The 22,586-nt window shown below is 40.0% G+C and overlaps 1 protein-coding gene across 3 annotated transcripts in view; it reads left to right on the forward strand.

The window, feature by feature from the left end:
• ITSN1 (intersectin 1) overlaps positions 1–22,586 on the forward strand; it is a 174,132-nt gene that overhangs the window by 105,916 nt on the left and 45,630 nt on the right. For 2 of the 3 annotated variants that reach the window (XM_025206536.1, XM_014520847.2), the window contains exons 19-24: positions 974–1,095; positions 9,914–10,161; positions 12,427–12,586; positions 13,880–14,085; positions 15,733–15,815; positions 20,401–20,567. In XM_025206536.1, coding sequence (XP_025062321.1) covers positions 974–1,095; positions 9,914–10,161; positions 12,427–12,586; positions 13,880–14,085; positions 15,733–15,815; positions 20,401–20,567 — 986 coding nt within the window. Of the gene's footprint in view, positions 1–973; positions 1,096–9,913; positions 10,162–12,426; positions 12,587–13,879; positions 14,086–15,732; positions 15,816–20,218; positions 20,336–20,400; positions 20,568–22,586 lie in introns of all 3 variants that reach the window. The other variant, XM_025206535.1, reaches the window with a different exon arrangement.

Raw genomic sequence — 22,586 nt, forward strand, 5'->3', positions numbered from 1 at the left:
CCAGGGAGCGGTGCCCGGAGCTGTGTGCCCAGCCGCCGGGCGGCAGCAGCAGCGTGATGGTGGCTGGGCGGCACGCAGCCATCCCCACCACCACCCCGCGTTGTGCCGCTGCTGCCGGCCGCACATTTCTAAGCAAGGCTCCGTGGCAGCAGCGGAAGGTTTTGGAGGCAGAGGCAGTCACCGCTAGTCAAATCGCTGGCACGGTAATCGCAATTTGACTATACGCGATTTTTGCCTTACACGCTGACTTCAGAATGTAACCCCTGTGTAAGATGCGACTGACCTGTATATGCATTTAACAATGTGCAGAAAAGCAGAGGACATTTTTTGTGTTAGGGGAATGTGTGGGGTAGGGGAGTTGGTTTAACGTCTTGTCTTTCTGTTTCTTTTCCTTTACACTCTTCTCTCCCTTACCATGAGATTTCTCACATATGTGTGATAGGTGTTGTTATAAGAAAATATATATCAATGTCACCTCTTATCTTACCTAACCTAATGCATATTTATTAGGTCACCTTATAGCATCTTATAGTTTGCAGCAGTATAAGCGGGTCACAAAGAAAGCTGTTTTGTAAAAGTATTTGACAAACTACACAGCCAAGATTAATATGTGAACAGTGACCACTGAGTCTGGAACTTACTAATCAATTAACCCACTGTGTGCTTAATTAAAAATAAAACTTTGTGACAGGGTCTTTAATGATACAGCTATTTTCTGTAAAAACAGATGTAGCCTTATGAAAACTGAAAGCATGTTAATATTTTAAGTAGCTAGAAAAAATAAGAAAGGAAGTTTATTAATTGCTTATTTCTCCTTCTGTAAAATGAGGATAGTGTTTGTTCTACCTCTCAGGAGCATAGTGGAGATTGATTTGTTAACACTTTCCCACTTGTTTGTTTACCTCAAATTTCTTTGGTGTTCAGCAAACATGATACTTTTAATTTTAATACTTTTTTTTCACTCTGTATGTAGAAAAAGCTCCACTAACCATTTCTGCTCAGGAGGATGTAAAAATAGTATATTATCGAGCATTGTATCCTTTTGAATCCAGAAGCCATGATGAAATCTCTATTCAGCCTGGTGACATTGTCATGGTAAGAAGGAAGTATGACTCTTGGGGGAAAATATATATAGATTTTTTACATATCTACTTAGCCTTTTATACCAATGTAATTGCATTTTAATTTTGAAATTATGTATGCAGGAGCTTTTGCAAGTTGTAAAGATTTGATGTTATTCCATATTCCCTCTGTGAGAAAAATGGTCAACTTCCATCAAGTTCACTGTAACATAGAGTACTGTAGCTTATAACTGAACAAACCATCAATTTTAGTGTACAAACTGTTGTGTATCAATCTTAGTATGCCATCTGTTAATCAGCTTGGCTGTGAAGTCTTAAGTGTTTGTAGACAGGTTCCCAATTCCTCAGTGAGACGCTTGTTCTCAAAACAGAGAAGTTCCATAATTAATATTGTCAGTTTTGAGGATGGAGTCTATATGTTGAAATCAGAACATTTTACTAAATCTAGTTGGAATTCTAAGTTGATCTAAAACTGATCCTGGAGCTGCGTGAACTACTTTAATCTCCATATTAAAAATCAGCTATATATGTGCACACGCGTGCACACACACTATTGTTTGTTGGCATAATGTTCCAACATAGCTTTTTTGATTCGGACTCATTTGTAGAATAACTTTCCTTTTCCAGTATTATTCCTTATGTTTTACTTTAAAATGACTGATATGGTTCTTGCTGAACCACTTCAGCAGCTCACTTAGAAGCAAAGATAAAATAAGGAAAATGTTAGTCTGAAAAATTAAAATTATGAGAGACTGAAAATTTGGTTGGAGAAATATTAGAATGTATCTTTTTTAGTGGCAGTGCCTGGTGGTACCAGTCACTGAACCTGCCTAAAATATTCAGTTAGCTTTATATAATAAATTCATAGACGTTTGGGTTGGAAGGGACCTTAGCAGATCATCAAGTCTGAGCCCCTGTCCTGGGCAGGAAAGAGCACTGGAATACTTAAGATGTGTCCAAGCCTGTTGCTACAGTTATTAGATAATTAAGAAATTCATAACTCTAATGCAGTCATAACATCCTAGTGTCATTTTTCACTTCAAAATATTCTCAGTGAAAATCTAGCTTGGTTGGTAAAAAGCATTTCACTGTTAGCCTCCCGGTTATATTAAGAACTATTGCACCCTAGCAAACTATTTAGGTTTTGGAAAAAAAACAACTCTGTAATATAGTAACATATCTTAATAACTATCTAAAATGTATAAAAAAGCCTATTTCTCCTCTTTGGTTTATTCAACAATGTCACAATACATTGTGAATGACATCAAAATCCACTGTGAATATGAGAAAATGCAAATGATTAAAAAAAAGACCCAAACCAATTTGGAGTGCAGTGTTTTGATAATTTTTTTTAACCTAAAGATGTGAGGTTGGCAAGTCACCTGTCAAATGTGGTATATGGGGCTCCCTAGGTTATTGAGGAACTCTTCAATCATTTCTTTCCCAGGGAATAAAGTATCTTCTAGAAGTACAAGCATACTATGAGTTTTGCTTGAGGAAACCTAGGCACCAGTTAACTAAATGATTTGCAAGACAAACTGGAACTGAGGAAAATCAGCATTTTGGAAAAATAAGAATTTGATTTTAGGGGGCACTTCTGGATTTCAAATAATGGTTTGGACTGCCTGAATTCCCCTTTTCAATGACTTTAGACTTCACTTCTAGTTCATGATATACCAAGGAGAAACTGTACTCTGGCCCTTGCTTTTTAAAATTTTAAATAAAACTTTGACAATAATTAAACCTAAAAACTGATTCCGGTGGGATTTCTCTCCTACTCTGTAGTAATTGCTTAAATGAACTAAGCTTCGAAACACTAATACAAGTAAGTGACTTTTGTGAAATGTGTTATAATTCTGCCTTACTTTACATCATTGCTTTCCTGATGGAGGTTAAAAGGGAATGGGTAAGTGTGCTTGTATGACTGTTAGGAAGTCTACACAATCTATTCATGCATTTTTTTAAGTATAACTTTGTTACATGTTTAGTTTACATGTGTGTTTAATTATCTAAAGTTAAATTATCAGATATACCAAACTCCCATTTCCCAGGGTAGCTGTCACTTAAGAGCTGAAGTTACTTTAGACAGTGGGATTTGGACTCCTCCATTATGTAGGCATTCTTAAAAATGTGTGTCCCTTTCTGTGCTGCTTAAGAGTTATATGTCAGTCTTGTTTTTGGAGAGCAGTGGTTTGCAAGCTTACATTCTAAGATGTATATAGGATCACATATGTGTGTGTCCAGTAACACAACCTAAATTCTGTAGTGAAATTTGAAGCTTATAATAGTTCTAAACCAGCCAGGGTGGTATAGAATAAGTCATCCATGTTCCTTTGACTATATGTAACAGGTTTTTTAAAAGCTAAACTTTTCTTCTAAAATGGCCTGCATCTTAAATTTGAATAAAAAAATTGTATGCACTGTAGATATATACCCTTGTTTTGTTTTCTTAATTTCAAAGTCAGACTTTCAGTGTGTTTTATGTTCAAGAATACAAAATATGCAAAGGCATATGCTAACTTAGAACAACTGTCAGTGATCATTTTTAACATTGTCTATGACTTGGCTTGTCCATGCTTCCTGGCAAGTCTACATTGGAGCAGCATCCAGCAACAACTCCAATGCTGCCTATGCTGTAACTGTTATGTTGAAAGGTACAGGTCAGGCTGATAGTGTAGACAGGAGATATATTGTTTTTCACCATGTTCCCAAGACTTGTCCAATCCTTGGGCATAAATAGGACTGTAGTGTGGTGTGGAGACGTGGTTAAAACATGACTGGACTGAATATTGCTTTAGCTGTTCCATAGTTTGCAGGTAGTTTATAACAAAAGTGAAATACAAGTTTAAACCCTGTAGGGAGTGTTGGTAGGGGGCTTTAATTTTTAGGGTATAAACAGATCACTAAAAATTCAGATAGACTTTCTACATGCAGTCCTTCTACGCCAGTGTCTGTCTGCTCTGTATAAAAGTAGATGTATTCTTTGTGCTTTGCTCTGAAAGTCTTGGATACACACTGATTATCTGCAATACTGTGATGCTATGTTATGAACGTGTAGTGGCCTACAGAATCTGTGTGGCATGATGGGAAAAGTTAAAGTTTTTTGAAGTACATTATCTCTATCTCTGTTATTTCTGTTGTTTAGCTATTTAGTTTTTACTATAATGTAGAAGCTTTGCAAGTTTCTTAAACTTTCCATGCAATTAGGCTGAGACTACTATATATATGTATCAGTACTGCTTAAGCAGTACTGAGCATAATAATAGTTGAGGTCTAGGCAGCCCCTCCTATTCCTTCTATTCTAGGCTTTCTCACAAATTCATAACCCCTAAACTGCTTTTTGGGGTAGTGATGAATCTTTCCTGTGTCTGTAAATTGGATGGCCAGGTTTGGAGGAGGGCAATTCTGTTCAAGGGGAAATATTGTTGACATAAACCAACTTCTATATCTGAATGATTTTGGAATGAATTTAACATAATTCCATGAAGCAAAGTTGGATTGTTGAATTGCCAAATTCATTGGCCTGGGTATCAGAGGAATGGAGAGACCAATTAGGAAGCTTCATTTCTGTCCCAAATCTAAAGTCATTTCATAGTGATTCATTGTAGGCTGTCATTATTTTTTCTGATGATGATGAAAAGAATGATTGTTCTCTGTATCATAGACCTGAAGAGCAAAACCTGATGTGCTAGGCATAGCATGTCCACACAGTTAAGAGCTTCTACCCCAAAGAGCTGACTTTCAGAGTAGTAGTAAAAGCCAATCTAGCATCAACATAAAATCGTACCAGTTTTTGGTAAAGTAGAATTGAAAAAGAGACACCCTGTTTCAGCTGGTACAAAGGTCAGGTGAACAAAGATATAATGGTGGTATTCGCTTCCAGTTTAACAGAATACTTTGTGAGACTTTGTTTTCATACCCTGAGTATTCCCATTGCAAAGTTTTACATGAAGTAAGGTTTACAGTGAATCAAAACCTCTTCCTAAAACACTGTGTATAGATTTGTGTTTTAAATAGTGTAGGTTTATTGGGAAGGTGGAACACATGCAGAAAATGGATACTGCAAAATAGCATAGTGCTTTCCTTTGCCTCACAACTCCAGGTGTTCTTTTTAATGGCTGATATTAGTTAAGTTGGCAGTTACAGAATGATAAACTTCTTGTTCTGGAAGGGGTAAGAGTTGAGGCATATTTGAATTTTAAATCCTTTCTACAATAAATTAATTTTGCAGTAAATTTCTACAATAACTGTCCTTTGGATAGATGGGAAGTGGAAAGGGGAAAATGTCATACATACAGATTTGCATGAAAAGCTAAACTGGATTGAAGAAATTAATCTTTTACATGCATGATTAGGCTGTTTTTTGAGAGAGCTTTTAATTCTGTTGATTAGTGAAACCTTAAATAAGTTATTTTAAAATCAGAGTTGTGCAAAAAGTTTTTGAAAATCTGACTCATAATCCTGTACTTGTGGTCCATTTTTAAGATGACATCTTTTATAGAATAAATGACCAGTCATGACTTTTTATTGCTGACCCTGTATATCAGTGATTCTAGTTACTACCTTTGCAACTTTCTGGGAGTGCTACTGATATGCAGTTTGGATTGTTCAGCCTCACAAGTCAGGTGCTGCTATTTACATTTATTCCCCTTATTTGGCAAGATTCACCCTCTACTGCTGACCTTCCATTATAATGCCTTAGTGTCTATGCTGTACTGCAGTGAAAATGTTGTTCTGCACTGCAGCAAAGCCACACTGAACTGGCCAAGCATGTGGTCCATTTATTTCTGTTTTCCCTGTGAATTAATAGGGACAGAGGGACAAGACAGGACCAGCAGAAAGGAGAAATAATGGACTGGTTAGCACCAAAAGAAGAGCGTGGGATACACATTTTGGTAGCAGATGGGCAAAAGAATCAGCACATGGCCTAAGGCAGAGCAGTCTAGCAGGAGTAGGGGGGAGTAGTCCAGGGACAATTGCAGCCAGAAGCTTTAGTATTACAGATTGAGTAGTTTGTATGTAATACACCATTCCCACCCTGAATAGAGAATAGTTTATTTACAGTGTCATGACAGGCATTTCTGCAAAGAAGCTCTGCTGATAGATTAACAGTTTTCGCAGAGCAGAAATACATTGGTGTTATGATGGTCCCCTTAGATCCATCTGTATGAAACATTATTGCATGCTATTATGGTATAATATTGCCACAACTTAGTAAAACCTGCTAAAATCCTCCCTTGACTAATAAATGGAAAGGATCCTAGTTCTCTTTTGCTGCACTCAAGCCAACAGTAGAGTACAATCCATGCTTTGCGTTGGATTTCTGATATGCTTTAAAGCAGTATTTCTCAACCCTTGAGTCATGACCCAAAAATGGGTCACATATAAAAGGGTCATGAACAAACTTTAAAAATGGATTCTCGTTTAAAGGAGAAAAACATAGGAAATGGTGGCTTTTCCCTTGCAGACTGGCAGAGTTGCAGCCTGCAAGGGGCTGCTTGAGGCCGTCCCGCCCCACACACCCACCCCCTGCCCCATACACTGGGGGGCTAGGGCCTGAGGACAGGGGGCAGTAGGTCAGGAGTGAGGGGCACTGGGTCAGGACTGGTCATCGATATTTACAAATGGGTCTTAGTACAAAGAAGGTTGAGAACCGATGCCCTAAAGTATGGCCCTCTAGTGGTCTACTACAGGGGTTCCCAATTTTTATGTGCCCAAGAGCACATTCAAATTTAAAAGAAAAGGCAGCGGGCGCCAATATGACAGCATTTTTTGTTGGAATAATTATTTTTACTGAAAATGCGCGCAGGCACCTGAATAAACCTCGGGGGGGGGGGGGGCACCACGGGCCCAGCGGGCCCCGCTTTGCGGCCCCGAAAAAACCCGGGGGGGGGGGGGGGGGGCACCATGGCACCTGCGGGCACTGCATTGGGAACCTCTGGTCTACTAAATAGAAGAGAATCTTGAAATCTTGAATCCTTCAAAACTGGAATTCATTGCAAATGGCATGGGACAACTAAGGATGGAGGTGGATACCTCAAAGTTGTGGCCAGTTGACCACAGCCCTGTTTAACAATGCATTCAACAAGCAACCCAGGCAGGTAACTACTGATGCCTGACCTATCCTGGCAGCAGGAAAGACAGAGGAGGATATGGGACAGCTGCCTCCAGTTCTAACTAGCTTCTCAAGCTGTCTGTGACCTGACCAGCCTACTGGAAAATGAGGTCCCTGCAAATCTATTTATACAAGATTCTGCCAGGCTGTCTATACTGGGTAGGCTTCACTGTGAGCTCAATTAAAAAAAAAATGAAACTGGATTTTTCTCTTGCAGTCTGTGGACAAACTGCATTTTTTCACATGGAAGGTGCTTGCACTCTAACTTTAAAATCTTTCCCCACTTCACCATGTTGTGACCAGCTTCTCTTTAAAGGAAGGTCTAGGACCTGCTGCCCTTGGATGTATTTTCTGTATAGGTAGATAGTGCTGACTAAAGAATCTCACTGTCTGTGTCAAAAAAGAGAAGTGATGGATGTGTTTTGTTTATAGTGCCTGAAAAATTAAAGCTGTCAAGTAATCATCGCCTACAAATTTCAAGGGACAGAGATGGCAGGATTTGGATTAGTACAGTGGGCAGCATCTACTTTCTTCCCTGTGGAGGTGTCTGAAACTTTTTTCCCCAGCAGCTAATCTTAACATCAGTTAGGGCTAACAGGAATTGTCCAGTGATGAGAGAGCTCAGTGTTGCAGGTAACTTCAAGGGGTGACCTCTGTTCCCGCAGGTCCCAGCCCTTCTGCATATGTCTTAGCTGTGGTGCTCAGAATGTCTTATTTGGAGAAATGGTTCAAGAATAGATGGAAGAGCACACACCAACTGCTGCAGCTTCCTGAGCCTAACGAAGGGTTTTTGAACCCGAAAGCTTGCTTAACAACTATTCTCCAACCATTTGGGTTGGTCTAATAAAAGATATCAAATTCACCCAAGGAACCTTGTCTGCCTATATCCTTAGACCAACACGGCTACAGCCTAAACCCCTGCAACACTTCAATCAGTGTTTCTTGCATTTATGTTTAGATGAAACCAGCTTTAACTGCTTGGGTAAAAAAGGCATACATTTTCATGGAACAAAACCACACCTAAAACCGTTATCTGTTTACCTGCATCTGAAAACGCTTTCTGAAGTAGGCATAGCTTATTTGGGCAGGAATTCCTATGTGCACTTTTCATATCAACTTATGTACTGAATTTGCAATACCTTTCCATTTGCAATATCTTTCAATTTGCAATATCAAATTCTAAACAATAGGAAAAAAATAGAAGAGGGCTTTTATAACTTTGTCCTGCTTCTGTGACACTCTTCCCATCCTCCCTATTGTTTCTGTGGCCTGTGGAGGAGCCAGCCCATGCCCAGTCATGCACATGGAAGAAGAGCCTGACTGGTAAAAGCTCAGAAGATCTCTTCCATTTTTTTCCGTAGTGCATGAAGCGCCCGGCATACAAACAGGAAAATTTTCTTCATTTGCCCGTCCAGTGTTGATGACTAACTAGCAGATAACATTTGTGAGTTACTGTCCCAGGCGCATCCTGTGTTGCCCAATACAGTTGATTTCATATCATAGAATATTGTCTATTATTGTTGAAGCAGTGAATTAAGATTGTGGACTACAATTGAAACCTTTCAGACTGTGAATATAAAACAATAAGGGAAGGTTAACAAAAATCTGGGGTTTGTCAGATTTTGTTACAGTGGTTGAAGTGACAGAATAGTAGCAAAAACAACTTGGTTTCATTATAGCTTGTGGCTCTTATCTGAGAAGAATTAAAGGAAGATTGTAGGAGAATAAACAGTTGTCTGCAAGGAAACATATATTTACTGCCAAAATAGTTTGCATAAATATATTAAGAAAAATAATGTTCTTTTTAGTGGCTTTACGAATGCTGATATTAAGTTGCTGTTTTTATTGTACTTTCTGAGGGTGAAAAAAGGCTGTAGGACAACCCACTAAATAACAAATTTCCTGAAATGTCTTTTATATTATATTTTGAGACTTCTTGTTAAATTATAGTAGATTTCGTAGGAGTAAATGGCTTTAAGAGCCTGCTATGCTACAGTAAGTTTTTCAGGAACAATTCTCCAAGCCCGTATTTAATTCATTCTTTGGGATTTAAATAGGAAGTCTTTACTTACTAGGCAGTGTTTGAAAAGGACATGAAAAAAATAATTGTAAAAATTGAGGGATTGGTCCTACAATAGTCAATCCATTACAAAGAATTACTAATTCAGTTAAAGTGGGGGTGTCAAACTCACCCAGGCTTACAGATTTTCCCTGCCTTCTGGATCTAGACTGGGCACTTTGTGCAGCGCAATCCTGCTCCAGACACCATGGGGCCATTTTAGAAGGCTTCGGAGCCGCTGCTGCAATAGCTGTTCTGCATGGGTCTGTGGCCACTCTGAAGCTGTGCTGCTTGTGGCAGCCACTCCAATGCTCCAGGACGCAATCTGGAATGGGCTCCTTGTGCAGCACACAAGGCTGTCCAGAGCACTCTTCATGCTGCCTGTGGGTCACTCTAAGACCTGTGGGAAGCACTGGGGGCCAGGTGATATAGCTCTGGGGGCTGGATCTGGCCTGGAGGTTGCATGTTTGACACCCATGAATTAAAGAAAGAGTAACATTTACTAACGTTTGCCCAAATGAATCATTTACTTCTGTAACAAAGTGCAGTTTCACAGTAATTAGAGAAACAATCAGCTGAACAGGAGCTGGACTTTTTAAATAAACCACCCATTTTGTATGTCATGTTTGTGATCGTTGTGTCTTAACATGCCTGCAGGTAGATGAAAGCCAGACTGGAGAACCAGGGTGGCTTGGAGGTGAACTGAAGGGAAAGACTGGATGGGTCCCTGCAAGCAATGCAGAGAAAATACCTGATAATGAAGTCCCAGCTTCTGTTAAACCAGTACCTGACACTACAGCTGCACCTAAAGTTTCTGTGCGTGAAACTCCCACATCTCTGGCAGCACCAGCTTCTACAGAATCTACTACAACCACCGCCAACAACTGGGCAGACTTCAGCTCAACGTACGTCTGGGGGGGGGGCGGGTAGTTGTGAGTAGCACTTGGGCTGTGATGAAGCTGGTTTTCAGGTAGTTAATTTGCATTAAGTTAAAATTCCTGATAATTTACTCATGCTTTAGGATAAGAAGCAAGCAGACAGTTAACATGGCAAATGAGTTTCTCAGGACACTACAGATAACATGTTTTAAAAGAATAAAGGATTGACTGTCTCTAGTAGGAGCTGCTTCCGTAACTCCTTTCTCCTTTGTTTTTAAGTAAAATATTTTACTCCTTCAGCAACAGGATACAACGTTCAGAGAAAAAGACTTTCCAAGTAAAAGACATGCTTCCACTGTACCAGTCCAACAGATAAATACAAAAGGAAGTTTGTTACAAAGAAAACAGGCTCAGGGGAAAGCTGTTCTGGCCTTAGGGGAATAATGCATTTTTTAATGCCCTTGCATAAAATTAATGCAACAGAACATAAAAAAAAATACTCTTCAGCCCGCGGTGCTTACTGCATACCATGATTGTACGACACTTGGTGCAGTGAGGCTTTGTGTGGGTGTGAATGTGAGGCATTGCTTCAGTGTGTAGTGTAATATTACTATGTTTACTTGATTCTAAGATGCATTTTTCCCCCATTTAACATGGGAGGGAAGCCCTTTGTCTTAGAATCCCATACAAGGGTAGTGGGTGGCAGGCAGCTGCTACAGCATGAGCTTCATCTTCTACTTGGGGTCAGGGCCATAGCTGCAGCTGCTTTCTGTCCCTGCCCCCACCCCACTGCCCCTGCACCCCACCATCTCCTCCTCTGTAGCTTCTTTCCCCCTTCTCCCCACTGTACACAGCTTCTGCTCCCTTGCCTGGGCATTTCCCTCCTCCTTTACTTTTGCTGCATGCTGGAAGGCTCTGTCCATGCTGCAGCCTGGGGTAGTGAGCGTGGCCCCAGCATGGTCCCTAACAGTAGCACATAGCCTTGCACAGATGCTACAGGGGCTTGGGCCGTGCTCAGTGACCCAAGCTACAGCCTGGATGGAGCCTGCCAGCACAGAACAAGGGTAGGGGGAGGTGGGGGAAGCAGAGGCTGGGAGGATGTGTTGGGGGGGTCTTATAGAAATACAGGGACCAAGGAAGCAGAAGGGGAAGCGACAGGAGCAGGAACAGAAGGGGAAGGGGGAACCTGAGGCTGCAGGGGGCTGACAGGGGGCAGAGGTGGCAAAGAGCAAGCATAAAGAAGGAGCAAGCTGCTTGACCTTCCCCATACCACCTGCTGCCCCCCACTGCCTGCCCCCTGCAGCAGTGCAGGGGCTGAATTAAAGATGGGTCTCCGATAAGTAGATTCTATACATAGAAAATTATAACAAATTTATAAATTTTCCATGTATAGAATCAAATTATTGGCTGGGCATCTTATATTCAGGGTCATCTTAAATTCCAGTAAATATTGTAAATGAATGGCACAAAAGCCAGGAACAAGAATTTCATGTAAAATGTAGATGTTTTCTGTACACTCTCAGGATGATTTGTTGCTTTTAACTTAATGTGTGTGTTGAGGGTAGGGTGACACTGGACTTCCTTTACTTTGGTTGAGTATTGAAAATATTCCTTTTTCCAAAGCACTGATAGTGAATGGGAACTTATATTTATGGGCTGGTTGATTATTTAAGATGATCCCATACATAGATTTAGCTAATCATAGAAGACTAAATAAAACCCATACAAGTTAGAACCAGTTTCTGATCTAAAATGTACCCAAGCACACTGAATCTTAGAACTCTTCCACCATTAAATCTGTTCTTTATATGACAGACCCAACAGAGATCAGTTTTGTTCACTTTTAGGCCCAATCCAGTGGTTTTCAGCCTGTGGTCTGCAGACCTATGGGGGTCTGCAGACTGTCTAAGGATGCCGCAAAAGATGACTGTGATAAATGAAAAGTATGTGAATACCCACACTTACAGTTCAGAGGGGTCCATACCTTCATTGGATATTTTATAGGAGTCTGCAAGTGAAAAAAGGTTGAAAACCACTGGCCTAGTCTAGAATGCAAAGTTTTTACCAGCAAAACTAGTCTATAATATATTCATATTCAACTGGCACAGCCTGGCATATGTTCATTTTCAACTGTATTACTAATGACACAGTCTGCTGGTGTAGTTATACCAGTTCCCTAAACAATAGAAGTCCAGCATCAATATTTTTCTACCAGCACAGTGCTTGTTTGGATGCAGAAGTGGATGTACTGGTAGAAATGAAAAATTAATAACATTGGTTTCTTATTTTCAGGTGGCCAACTAGCACTAGTGAGAAGCCAGAAACTGATAACTGGGATGCTTGGGCAACCCAGCCATCTTTAACTGTTCCAAGTGCAGGACAGCTGCGGCAAAGATCAGCCTTCACTCCAGCCACTGTAACTGGATCATCTCCTTCTCCTGTCCTGGGTCAAGTAAGTGGCTATAATTGTTCAAGAATAATGCTTGATGTAGCATTTTAACTTTTTCAAACAAAGTACAAACATGAAGCTGTCTTTGCAGCATTCCTTTAATATGGGAAAATTATTTCAAGATGGAAAGAGGATCCAAAGTCTTACAGGAAAGGAGTGGCAAAATGCAGTTAGAAATTCCTGGAACTTCAATCCAAACCCTGCAAGCAGTCATTTAGACCCCAGTACCAATATTTTTCTTGCGTACAACACACCCCAGAATATAATACACACCTTGTTTTTGAAAGGCAGGATGAAGGAAAAAAGATCTTTCCTTGTAACTGGGTGCATCTACCTGAGACACTAACTGTGCAGTAGCCTAATAATGCTTCATAGTAGCGTGCTGCGCAAAAACTGTACTAACAAGCTGCTGCACAGGAAGCGTCACTAAAAACCTGTGCACTGGTGCTACTGCGCGGTAGCACAAGTTGTTGTGCATCGATTCAATACTTGGTTAACCAAGTACTAAATTTAATGCTCAGTAACTATGGTGCATTATTGAACATGTAGATGCGCCCACTGAGTAGCAAGAGATAGGGAGTAGAACTTGCTCACTGTTCTGTTTCCTGTGAGTCATGCACTGATTTTAGTTTAACTTTTGCTTTTATGATAGGAACTGTTCTTACTATATTTCTTCCATATAACATGCACTGAAATTTCCAGGAGTTGGGTTTGTTTTGGTTTTTTTGGCCTGGGGGGGTGGGGGGGGGGGGGGTGTGTTGTATGCAAGGTAAGAAGGTAATCCTGGTAGTCCTAATCCATTTCCTTAATGTTCTGAAATACGTTAGGTACCATAGCTCCATAAAGCAACTAGAATGCAGAAGAGCATAATGAATAAATTCCAGCAAACATATATCCTTCACATACTCTTTGCTGCGAGGCTTCCTGGAAGCCATTTGTCAGGAAGGCTTGTCTTTTTATTTATAGAGGTTTATGACAGAAGTATAGAAAATGAGATAAAATATTTTGTTGAAAACTACTATTCTTACAAAGTGTTTATAGCCTGTTCCCCTTAATAAGAATGGACATAAAAACTGGTAATTAGTATTAACATATTCTGCTCAGTGTACAATGCATGTATTTTTAACTGGTCTATTTGGTTTATTCAATTGGGAGAAAAAACATTTTAATAGAGACTAAATGCACCTATATGTGTTGCTGCATTCATTTTTGGATACAGAATATCTTTTTTTTTTTTTAAGCAGCCTTCTTGCAAAAGGCACTGCCTAATTTAATGTTCTCCTCTCATCACTCTAGGGTGAAAAAGTAGAAGGGCTTCAAGCACAGGCTTTATATCCTTGGAGAGCCAAGAAGGACAACCACCTTAATTTTAACAAAAATGATATCATAACAGTTCTGGAGCAGCAAGATATGTGGTGGTTTGGAGAGGTCCAAGGTCAAAAAGGATGGTTTCCTAAATCATACGTGAAGCTTATTTCAGGCCCAATAAGGAAGTCAACAAGGTATTTCAGTTTGGCTTTGTTAAAATTCACAAAAACTTTGTTTAAACATTAAAGTGTTAAGATACATATATTTGTAGGCTACACTTTAAAGTGTAAAGCTGATTTTGTTAAAATTAATTTTAGTTTTCTTGGCTTGTTTTTTTAAATGCCAGCCTGAGATATGAAGGGTGAACTTAGCTTACAGTTCTGTTGATGTAGAAACGAGGATAGGATACAACTAATTTTGTTTTGCCTGTTTTGACTAACAAAATTAGCAAAATCGTATTTAAGCAAAAGCATTAAATAAATACTAGGGGGCAGAGCCATTGGCTAACATAGTGCCACTTTTTATATAGTCACTTCAGGGGAAAAAAGGTATTAAAAGAGGCACTATTTGTTTTATGTAGACCAAATACAGAACCAAGCTTGAGAATTCTCCATACAACTGAAAAATGATTGTTATCATCAAAGATAAACTGCAACCAATTCTGTACTATCTACTGTAGAGGAGATTCAAACTTTAGTTTTAGAGCACACTGCTTAGAAACTGAAAAAAAACGTTGTGAAAGGCTGGCATTGTTTCAGACAGATTGTGTTCTAACAGAGTATGTAACAGAAAAGCAAAATTCACATTGGCAGTGAAAACTAGAAAGTAGAGGTGCACCAGTGCATCGGTCTGATATTGGATCGGCACTGATATAAAGAAAATTGACTATATCAGAAATTGGCCTGATGTGGCTGATAATTTGGCCGATAAATGCCCATGTGGGTGCGGGACAGAGCCACGGCTCATCTGGAGGTATGTGGGGGGAAGGTTCCCACCACTGCACACCACTCCTCTGGCTGCTCCCTCTGCTTGTCTGAGAGGGCACGGAGGGGTGGGGGTGGCATGTGCGTCCAGATTTTCATGTGCCAGTTGGGTTGCAGCTGTGGGCTGGGGCCGTGCTGTGCTGCTGTCAGGGCAGGTGGCAGTGCTAGGAGGGAGCTATGGGGGTGCTATTGTGAAATTTGGGGTGGTTGGAGCCCCCCCATAGCCCCCTTCCCAGCACTGCTGTCGCCCATCCCAAGTGCAGCGCTGCAGCCTGCCTGGCCCATCCAGCGCAGATCTGAGGGCACATACCTCCTTCCCCCCGCACCGGTGCCCTCCCAGACGAGCAGCGGGAGCTGCCATTCCCCCCAGATGAGCCGTGACTTCATCCCGCGCGTGCCCCGCCCCGGCTGCACAGCGCCTACCTCAGCCCCACTCCTTCCCTCACCGTGCGGGTGTTGATCTGCACCCCCACACCCCTTCCCTCTCCCTCCCCCTCCCCTTTTACCACGACAGACTTATCAGATGCACGCAGCTGTATCAGAAATCAGATTAGTATCAGCTGATCTGCTTCCTTAAAAATCGGCTATCGGTATTGGCCCCCAAAATCTCTATCGGTGCACCCCTACTGGAAATACATGTAGATTTTTCTGTTGGGAGGAGAGGGGATGAGAGCATGTTTGCATTTGTGTATATCATTCAGACTATTGTTATACTGAAGTATTAAATAAAGATTTCGTCATCTTTCTTTGTCAAATTGATACTTGGTAGCTTAAAATGCATTGCAGGGTATATGTATTAAGATAGTTTATATTTTATTAAATTTAGAGATGTTAATGCTTTAATTTTTCTCTCTGAAGCATGGATTCTGGTTCCTCAGAAAGTCCTGCTAGCTTAAAAAGAGTAGCATCACCAGCAGCAAAATCTACTACGTCAGGTGAAGGTAAGAATTAAAATTGATTGGTAGTAGTGTTGTTAATTTAAAAAAAATGTTTAATAGACCCAGTGGGAGTTGGTGGTACTACATGCCTTGCAAAATCAGCTCCACTAATATTTAGAATATAGATTTGAGTTTACCCCCAAAATTATGATAACCTCCAAGAGGGTGACTATGAATATGTCCTGCATATAATGTTACTAATATATATAAAGTAATTTCAAATGATTTATAATAGCATTAATATTTGTCATGCCATTTATAAGCATTTTGGAAATAACCCCCAATTTTGGTATGTTACTGGGCTTGGGATGGGCACACCATCTGAAGATGTGTGAAAGATGTATATTCTTTTTAAATGAATATGCAGGCTTTAGGACAATCAAGGCTATTAATTTAATTTATTGCTTAGCTTCAAAAAGCAGTGTCCCCTTTCAGAGTGTTTCTTTGAATACGTTTAATCATTCAGTTTCTGTGAGAGCATTGTTCCCTATTTGAATATTGGGTAGATCAGGGGTGGCCAAAATGCAGCCTGCAGACCAGATCCAGCCTACCAAGAGATTTTCTCCAGTCCCTAGTGGGTCCCTCAGCCCCACCAGTGCAGTGGGTAGCCTGGGGTATGTGATGTGCAGCTACTTCTGCAGCCCCCAGGCGCACAGTGGGGCTAGGGCAGTGCAACAGCTAGACTTGCTTCCCAGCAGCGGTGGTTCCTTCCAGCTGCTACTGCTAGTCTGCGCCATGGCTGGACTTGGCCGTGCTGCCTAGGCACTGCAGCCTGTCTGCCCCACACCCATCATTGAGAGTGCTGGATTGATTGGTTGGGCAGGGTCTCCATGGAGTCTGACCTGGGCCTCGGGCAGGCAGGGTGCATGGCTGGACAGATGGTGTGGGGCTGTGACCAGGATCTCGGGGCAGGATTGGGGGTGGTGACAGTGTGAGTCTGGTGCCCAGTGCAGAACCACGATTTTCTCTCTGCGTGTCCCAGTGACGGATGCTGGTTCCGTGGGAAAAGGCATACGGGGAGCCCAGCACTGTCATGGTCCTTCAATCCAGATTCTAGGCCCCACCTACCTGTCCCACTCCTGGACCCTGCTCTCTGTCCACTCACAGCCCATCCCATCTGCCTGGCCAAGCGCACCCTGCCCACGCAAGTCCCAGGCTGATCTCCATGGAGACCCTGAGATTTCTGAGTGATGACTCAGGCAGGGGCCCGGGGCAGAGGTGTGATCTGCTCCCCACACTCCCTGCCTGTGGAACCAGCACCCATCGCACGGGCATGCGAGGATTGGATTGTGGCTCTGTGCTGTCACTGCCCAGTATTATCGATCCTGGCCCCAGCCCTGCCCACCTATGCTGCTCCCGGATGCTGCTACCCGCCTGCCAGTGGTCCTGTCCCATCCACCTGGCCAAGTGCAGGTCAGAGCCATTTAGGGAGTCTTGGTGAGCTGTTGTAGGGGTGGGGAGTGCTGACCGGACCCACGACAGCTCACCAAAACTCCCTAAGTGGCCCTCCAGCCCAAATAATTGCCCACCCCTGGGGTAGACCAATGCCACTGCTTTCTAAAAAGTGATGCTAAATCAATACTTGTGCCCACCAAAAGATTAATGAAGATTCCTGAAATGCTGTAAAAGTTTCAGTGCCATTTGTGTTGTCTTTATTTTTAATTCTGACCTCCCTGGACCATTAACTGTGTAGAATAATTAACAAGTAGGAATGACTTCATTAAGCTTTTTGAATTGCATACATATCAGTATTGACTAGGGTATGCAGGACAAATGCATGGGAAGACTTAAATAATAGACATCAACATGACACTGGGAAGGGACACTGTCTACCCTACCTCTCATGTCCTAGTTCAGTAGTCTCCAACGTTTTTATGGTGAAGATCACTTTTAGGCATCCCAGAATCTACTGTCTCTGCCCCCCATGCCCCTGCAGGAGCCACCCAGGCGCTGACCCCACTCACCTAGCCTCAGACAGACTGAGATCGACTGACAGAGACTCCACAACCAACTGGTCAATAGAGATTGACTGGTTGGTGATCACTGTCCTAGATATTTACCTAGAATCAGCGTAGAGGTTACAGGGCTTTCACTTTTTAATTGATGACATGAGGTAGATCTTTCTTGGTATACCCCTGGGACTCAGCTAAATTTTGAATTCTTTTTCACATGCAGGTGGGGCAGAAGGGTACCAAAGAAGGACACAGAGCAAAGGATGAAAGCTTGGGGTAGGGGTGGGGCAGTTGTGTGTGTGTGTGTGTGTGTGTGTGTGTGCATGCACACACTCTCATGTATGTGTGAATCAAAATTTACTCTATAAAATAGTAATGTCTTGAGAGCAGCAGACCTCTTCACAATGCTTTATATTTCTAACTAGAATTCTACATATGATTAAAAAAATACTAGAAATTACTTCAGACAATTTTAACACATTTACTTTTCTTGTAATAGCATCTGTATTTTGCTACTGCTAAGAATAATACAAAAATTTAAAAGAAGAACATTTATAAATTGTTCTGTTATGGAGAGTGAAATTGTAGAAAGAATCTAAAATGTGTTTTGCTTTATGTTTTTTGATGTTGTTAGAAAGCAAATGCCAAAATAACAAATACTGTCCCTCTGTTTGCCATACGGATTTAAGCGAAATGCGTCCTTAGTCATAACTTTGATAGTGTGCTGTTTGATTATCTGAGTACTTTTTAAGAATATATACTTTCAAATATTAATTTTGAAAAAATGTGTTGTATAGATTTTGGTACCTTTGTGTCCTCTTAGAGAAATTACAAGCTACTGGGTGTGTGTGTGTGTGTGTGTGTGTGTGTGTGTGTGTGTGTGTGTGTAAATATATGCTAGGTAGGAGATCTTAGAGAACAGTATTTGCTCTACATTTGTTTGCTTTTCAGCAACAGAATTAAGCTTTTGGGTCAGAGTTAAAATTCAAACATATATGAGAATTGCAGGCTGCTGCAAAATTCTCATTCCCTTTTTTTTTTTTTTTTTTTTTTTTTTTTTTTTTTTTTTTTTTTTTTTTTTTTTTTTTTTTTTTTTTTTTTTTTTTTTTTTTTTTTTTTTTTTTTTTTTTTTTTTTTTTTTTTTTTTTTTTTTTTTTTTTTTTTTTTTTTTTTTTTTTTTTTTTTTTTTTTTTTTTTTTTTTTTTTTTTTTTTTTTTTTTTTTTTTTTTTTTTTTTTTTTTTTTTTTTTTTTTTTTTTTTTTTTTTTTTTTTTTTTTTTTTTTTTTTTTTTTTTTTTTTTTTTTTTTTTTTTTTTTTTTTTTTTTTTTTTTTTTTTTTTTTTTTTTTTTTTTTTTTTTTTTTTTTTTTTTTTTTTTTTTTTTTTTTTTTTTTTTTTTTTTTTTTTTTTTTTTTTTTTTTTTTTTTTTTTTTTTTTTTTTTTTTTTTTTTTTTTTTTTTTTTTTTTTTTTTTTTTTTTTTTTTTTTTTTTTTTTTTTTTTTTTTTTTTTTTTTTTTTTTTTTTTTTTTTTTTTTACCATGCCGGCATCTGGATCTCATCACATAAGTGGAGTGTATAATTTGCAGTGGTTTTTAGAGGATATTAGCTTTGGGAATATGTTATGTATCTCTGCACATTGGTGGCATGCTCTTGATTAGTCTAAGAATCACATTTACCCTCTTAACCATGAATCTTCTCTTTTTTTGCATTTGTCAGTGTCAGCCTATTTCAGTATTTTTTGCACTTGAATACTAAGTAGCTGACCATGTTTTAACAAAATAGTATGTATTCCAGCTTTGTTGTAACATTTGCAAGCCATCTGTTGTGTAGGGTGTAATGAGATGTGCATTCTCTATAGAAAGCTTCAATAATGAAAGAATTCATTGTACATGAGAGCCAAGCAACATATATAAAATTAAGACTATCTACAGATGGTCAGACTGGGGTTTTCTATCCCCAAGACTGAAAATGCTAATTTTCAACATACAGTTGAAGCCATAGAAAATATTCAGCTGAAACTTTTTTAAGAAAAAGAGTCTGTATACATTTTGATCATGTTGGCAGTTTGTGGCTAGTTTAATTAAATGTACTAGAAGATTTTAACTGTGAAAAGCTTTAAAGGAGTTTAATCCTGGAACAGTTCTAGTTTCAGAAATTAAATATTAAATCTCTTTTATGGAGAAAAAAATTGATGTTTTAGCATGAAATATTGCCCCCACAGAAGCTTTAGGAAAGAAAATGGTAAACTAACTTGTAGATCGGTGACTCTCAAGCAGGGTGTCATGAGCAACTTTTAAGGGAGCCATGAGATGCCCTGCGATATTAAATGTTCAAACACCTGCACATAATTCACAGTATAAATGCAGCTATTTCTAATAGTATAAAAAACCTTGTGACCTGTTGTGGTTTTTCTGAGTTCTTTGCAACAGAAAGTTTGCTCTGTTATTTTCCTGTAGTCAAGAAACAAGTGAAAACTAAGAGCTGGCACTTTCAGAGGGGTACCTTGAGTCTAAAAAGGCTGAGAACCACTGCCGTTGACAGACGGTATTACATTATGATTCTTCTTTCAAAAGGTAGGGTTTACAAATTATTCTGATCAAGCTTTTCTCCTTTTTTTCTAATTATTTGTCTTCTCCAGAATACATTGCTATGTACACTTATGAGAGTTCAGAACAAGGAGACTTAACCTTTCAACAAGGAGATCTGATTCTTGTGACAAAGAAAGATGGTGACTGGTGGACAGGAACATTGGGTGATAAATCAGGAGTCTTTCCTTCTAATTATGTGAGACTCAAAGATTCAGAGGTAAAGTGATTTTTGACATGTGATAAGATCTCTCCCTTTCCATGTTTCATTTGTGCTTCTTATTATCTTGTAATATGTGTAATTTCAAATCAGAAAAAAATCTTCATATGATTGTTTTACAACTTTATTGAACATGGGGGAAAAACCATGGTTATAAGCCTTCTATATAAATTGCCATTCCTGTATCACTTACATAGTTTGAAGTGTCCCACACGGTAGTCCTTTAGAGCGAAATCAGAGGTGTGGTTTTACATTTAACACTATAATCACTAAAGACAAGGGCAATAAAATACAACTTTTGTGTGTTTTGGGGGGATATCTCAACATAAACTAAACTTCCTCTCACTGCAAGGTCTTTTAGCAGTGTCTCAGCTATTTGAGAATACAATTTCAGTTGATCAGTGGAAGTTAGCTCAGGATCTCAATATCACTGTCTGAGAAAACTGTCATTCATCACAAGATGAGAAATGTAGTACAGTTCTTTTCTACTTTGTTAAATAAGATGATAATATGATCACATCTTTAAAAATGAATTGTTGAAGCTAGGCTTCTACATTCTTGTTTGTATTAGATTTGGGTACATAAGCAAGGATTTTGAGAACCTGAGACTGCATCTACACGAGCGTGGATGTTTGGTTCCCTGGGGACAACTAGCAGTGGGACCTTGTGCCACTGCTAGTTGTCCCCAGGAATCTCCTATGCCATGTGCCCTCTGGTGCATGGCAGGTTACCCTGGGTGGGGTAGAGGAGGCAGAGGCCAGCACTGGGCTGGTCCCAGCAGCCTTACCTGGGGCCCTTCTGGGGCTTCAGCAGCAGCAATCAGGCCGCCCAGAGCCTGGCTGGCAGCCGAAGCTTGGCTCTGGCCAGCCTGGCTGGTTTTGAGTGGCACATGCTTCCCCTGCATGTGCCGCTCCGCTTTTTTTGGTGTGGTTTTGTTTGACCATGTCTGCATTTTTTGACCCCCAGACATGTCTGCAGTGCCACATACTGCACAGCCATGCTTGCCTGGACACAGCCTAAGTTTATGCATTTATTTTTTAAAGTCTTGGCTTCTATATTTATGGGATCCAGCTTTCTTTGTTGACTGTGTATCTGCAGTATTGGAGCTTGTATATGGCTATAGTTCGTTTTTCAGTTTGGGGAAAAATGTATAGTACAATACTTAAATGATCAGAACAAATTCTACTCCGTTACGGCAAGATACTGCAAAGCTATGTAATTTTTGCTCCACCCACTAAAACATTGCAGTTCATTTTCAGGGATACAAAACAGGATGATGGGTCCTTTCGGGGTACAACTAGTGGACAGGCACAAGTATTCCATAAATGAAGCTGTAACATCAAATAGGGTCTCCTTATCCTGGATCCTATTGGCATTCCCAGTTCCTTCTAATAGCATACAACCTTCCTTCAGAAGGGGGTGAGAGCTTCAGATCCATTTTAGATAGATGTGTAATTCTGTCCTCAGGCTTTCTTTGCATTTCTCCCAATTTCAGTCATAGTAAGGATTCACAGGAAATTCAGCTGGGATTCCGGTGCAGCTTGATTGAGGAAATTTTGGATTTCAGAAACCACTCTCTACAACAACCAATAAGTTTATTACCGTGTCCAGATATGCTCAGAATTGCAACAGTATCCTGCTTCCCAATGCATACATTTGCTGTTTCGGTGTGGAAGTGAGCAGGCTACCTATGTCAAAAGAGCATGCTTGTTGAAGATCTAAAAAAGCCTCTGATGAGCATGTCAGCACCATTGTACCCTTCCATAACTTGGGGTCTTTACATTCTTGACTACCTTCGTGTGTTAACTTCAGGGCTGTTAATGGGATCTTTTGTTTATCTTAGCGTATCAGCAGCTCCCAGTTCATATGCATTCTCAATCCTCTCATCCTTTCTGCATTCTCTCACCCAGTGGTGACTATGAATCTGTGAATCTATTACAATCTATGAATATTTACCTTAGAGAAACTGGTTCTTCAAGATGTTATCCATAACTATAATATATCATGACCCAGCCTCCA

This window comes from Alligator sinensis, unplaced genomic scaffold (assembly GCF_000455745.1).
Source record: "Alligator sinensis unplaced genomic scaffold, ASM45574v1 scaffold966_1, whole genome shotgun sequence".
NCBI classification, from domain to species: Eukaryota; Metazoa; Chordata; order Crocodylia; family Alligatoridae; genus Alligator; species Alligator sinensis.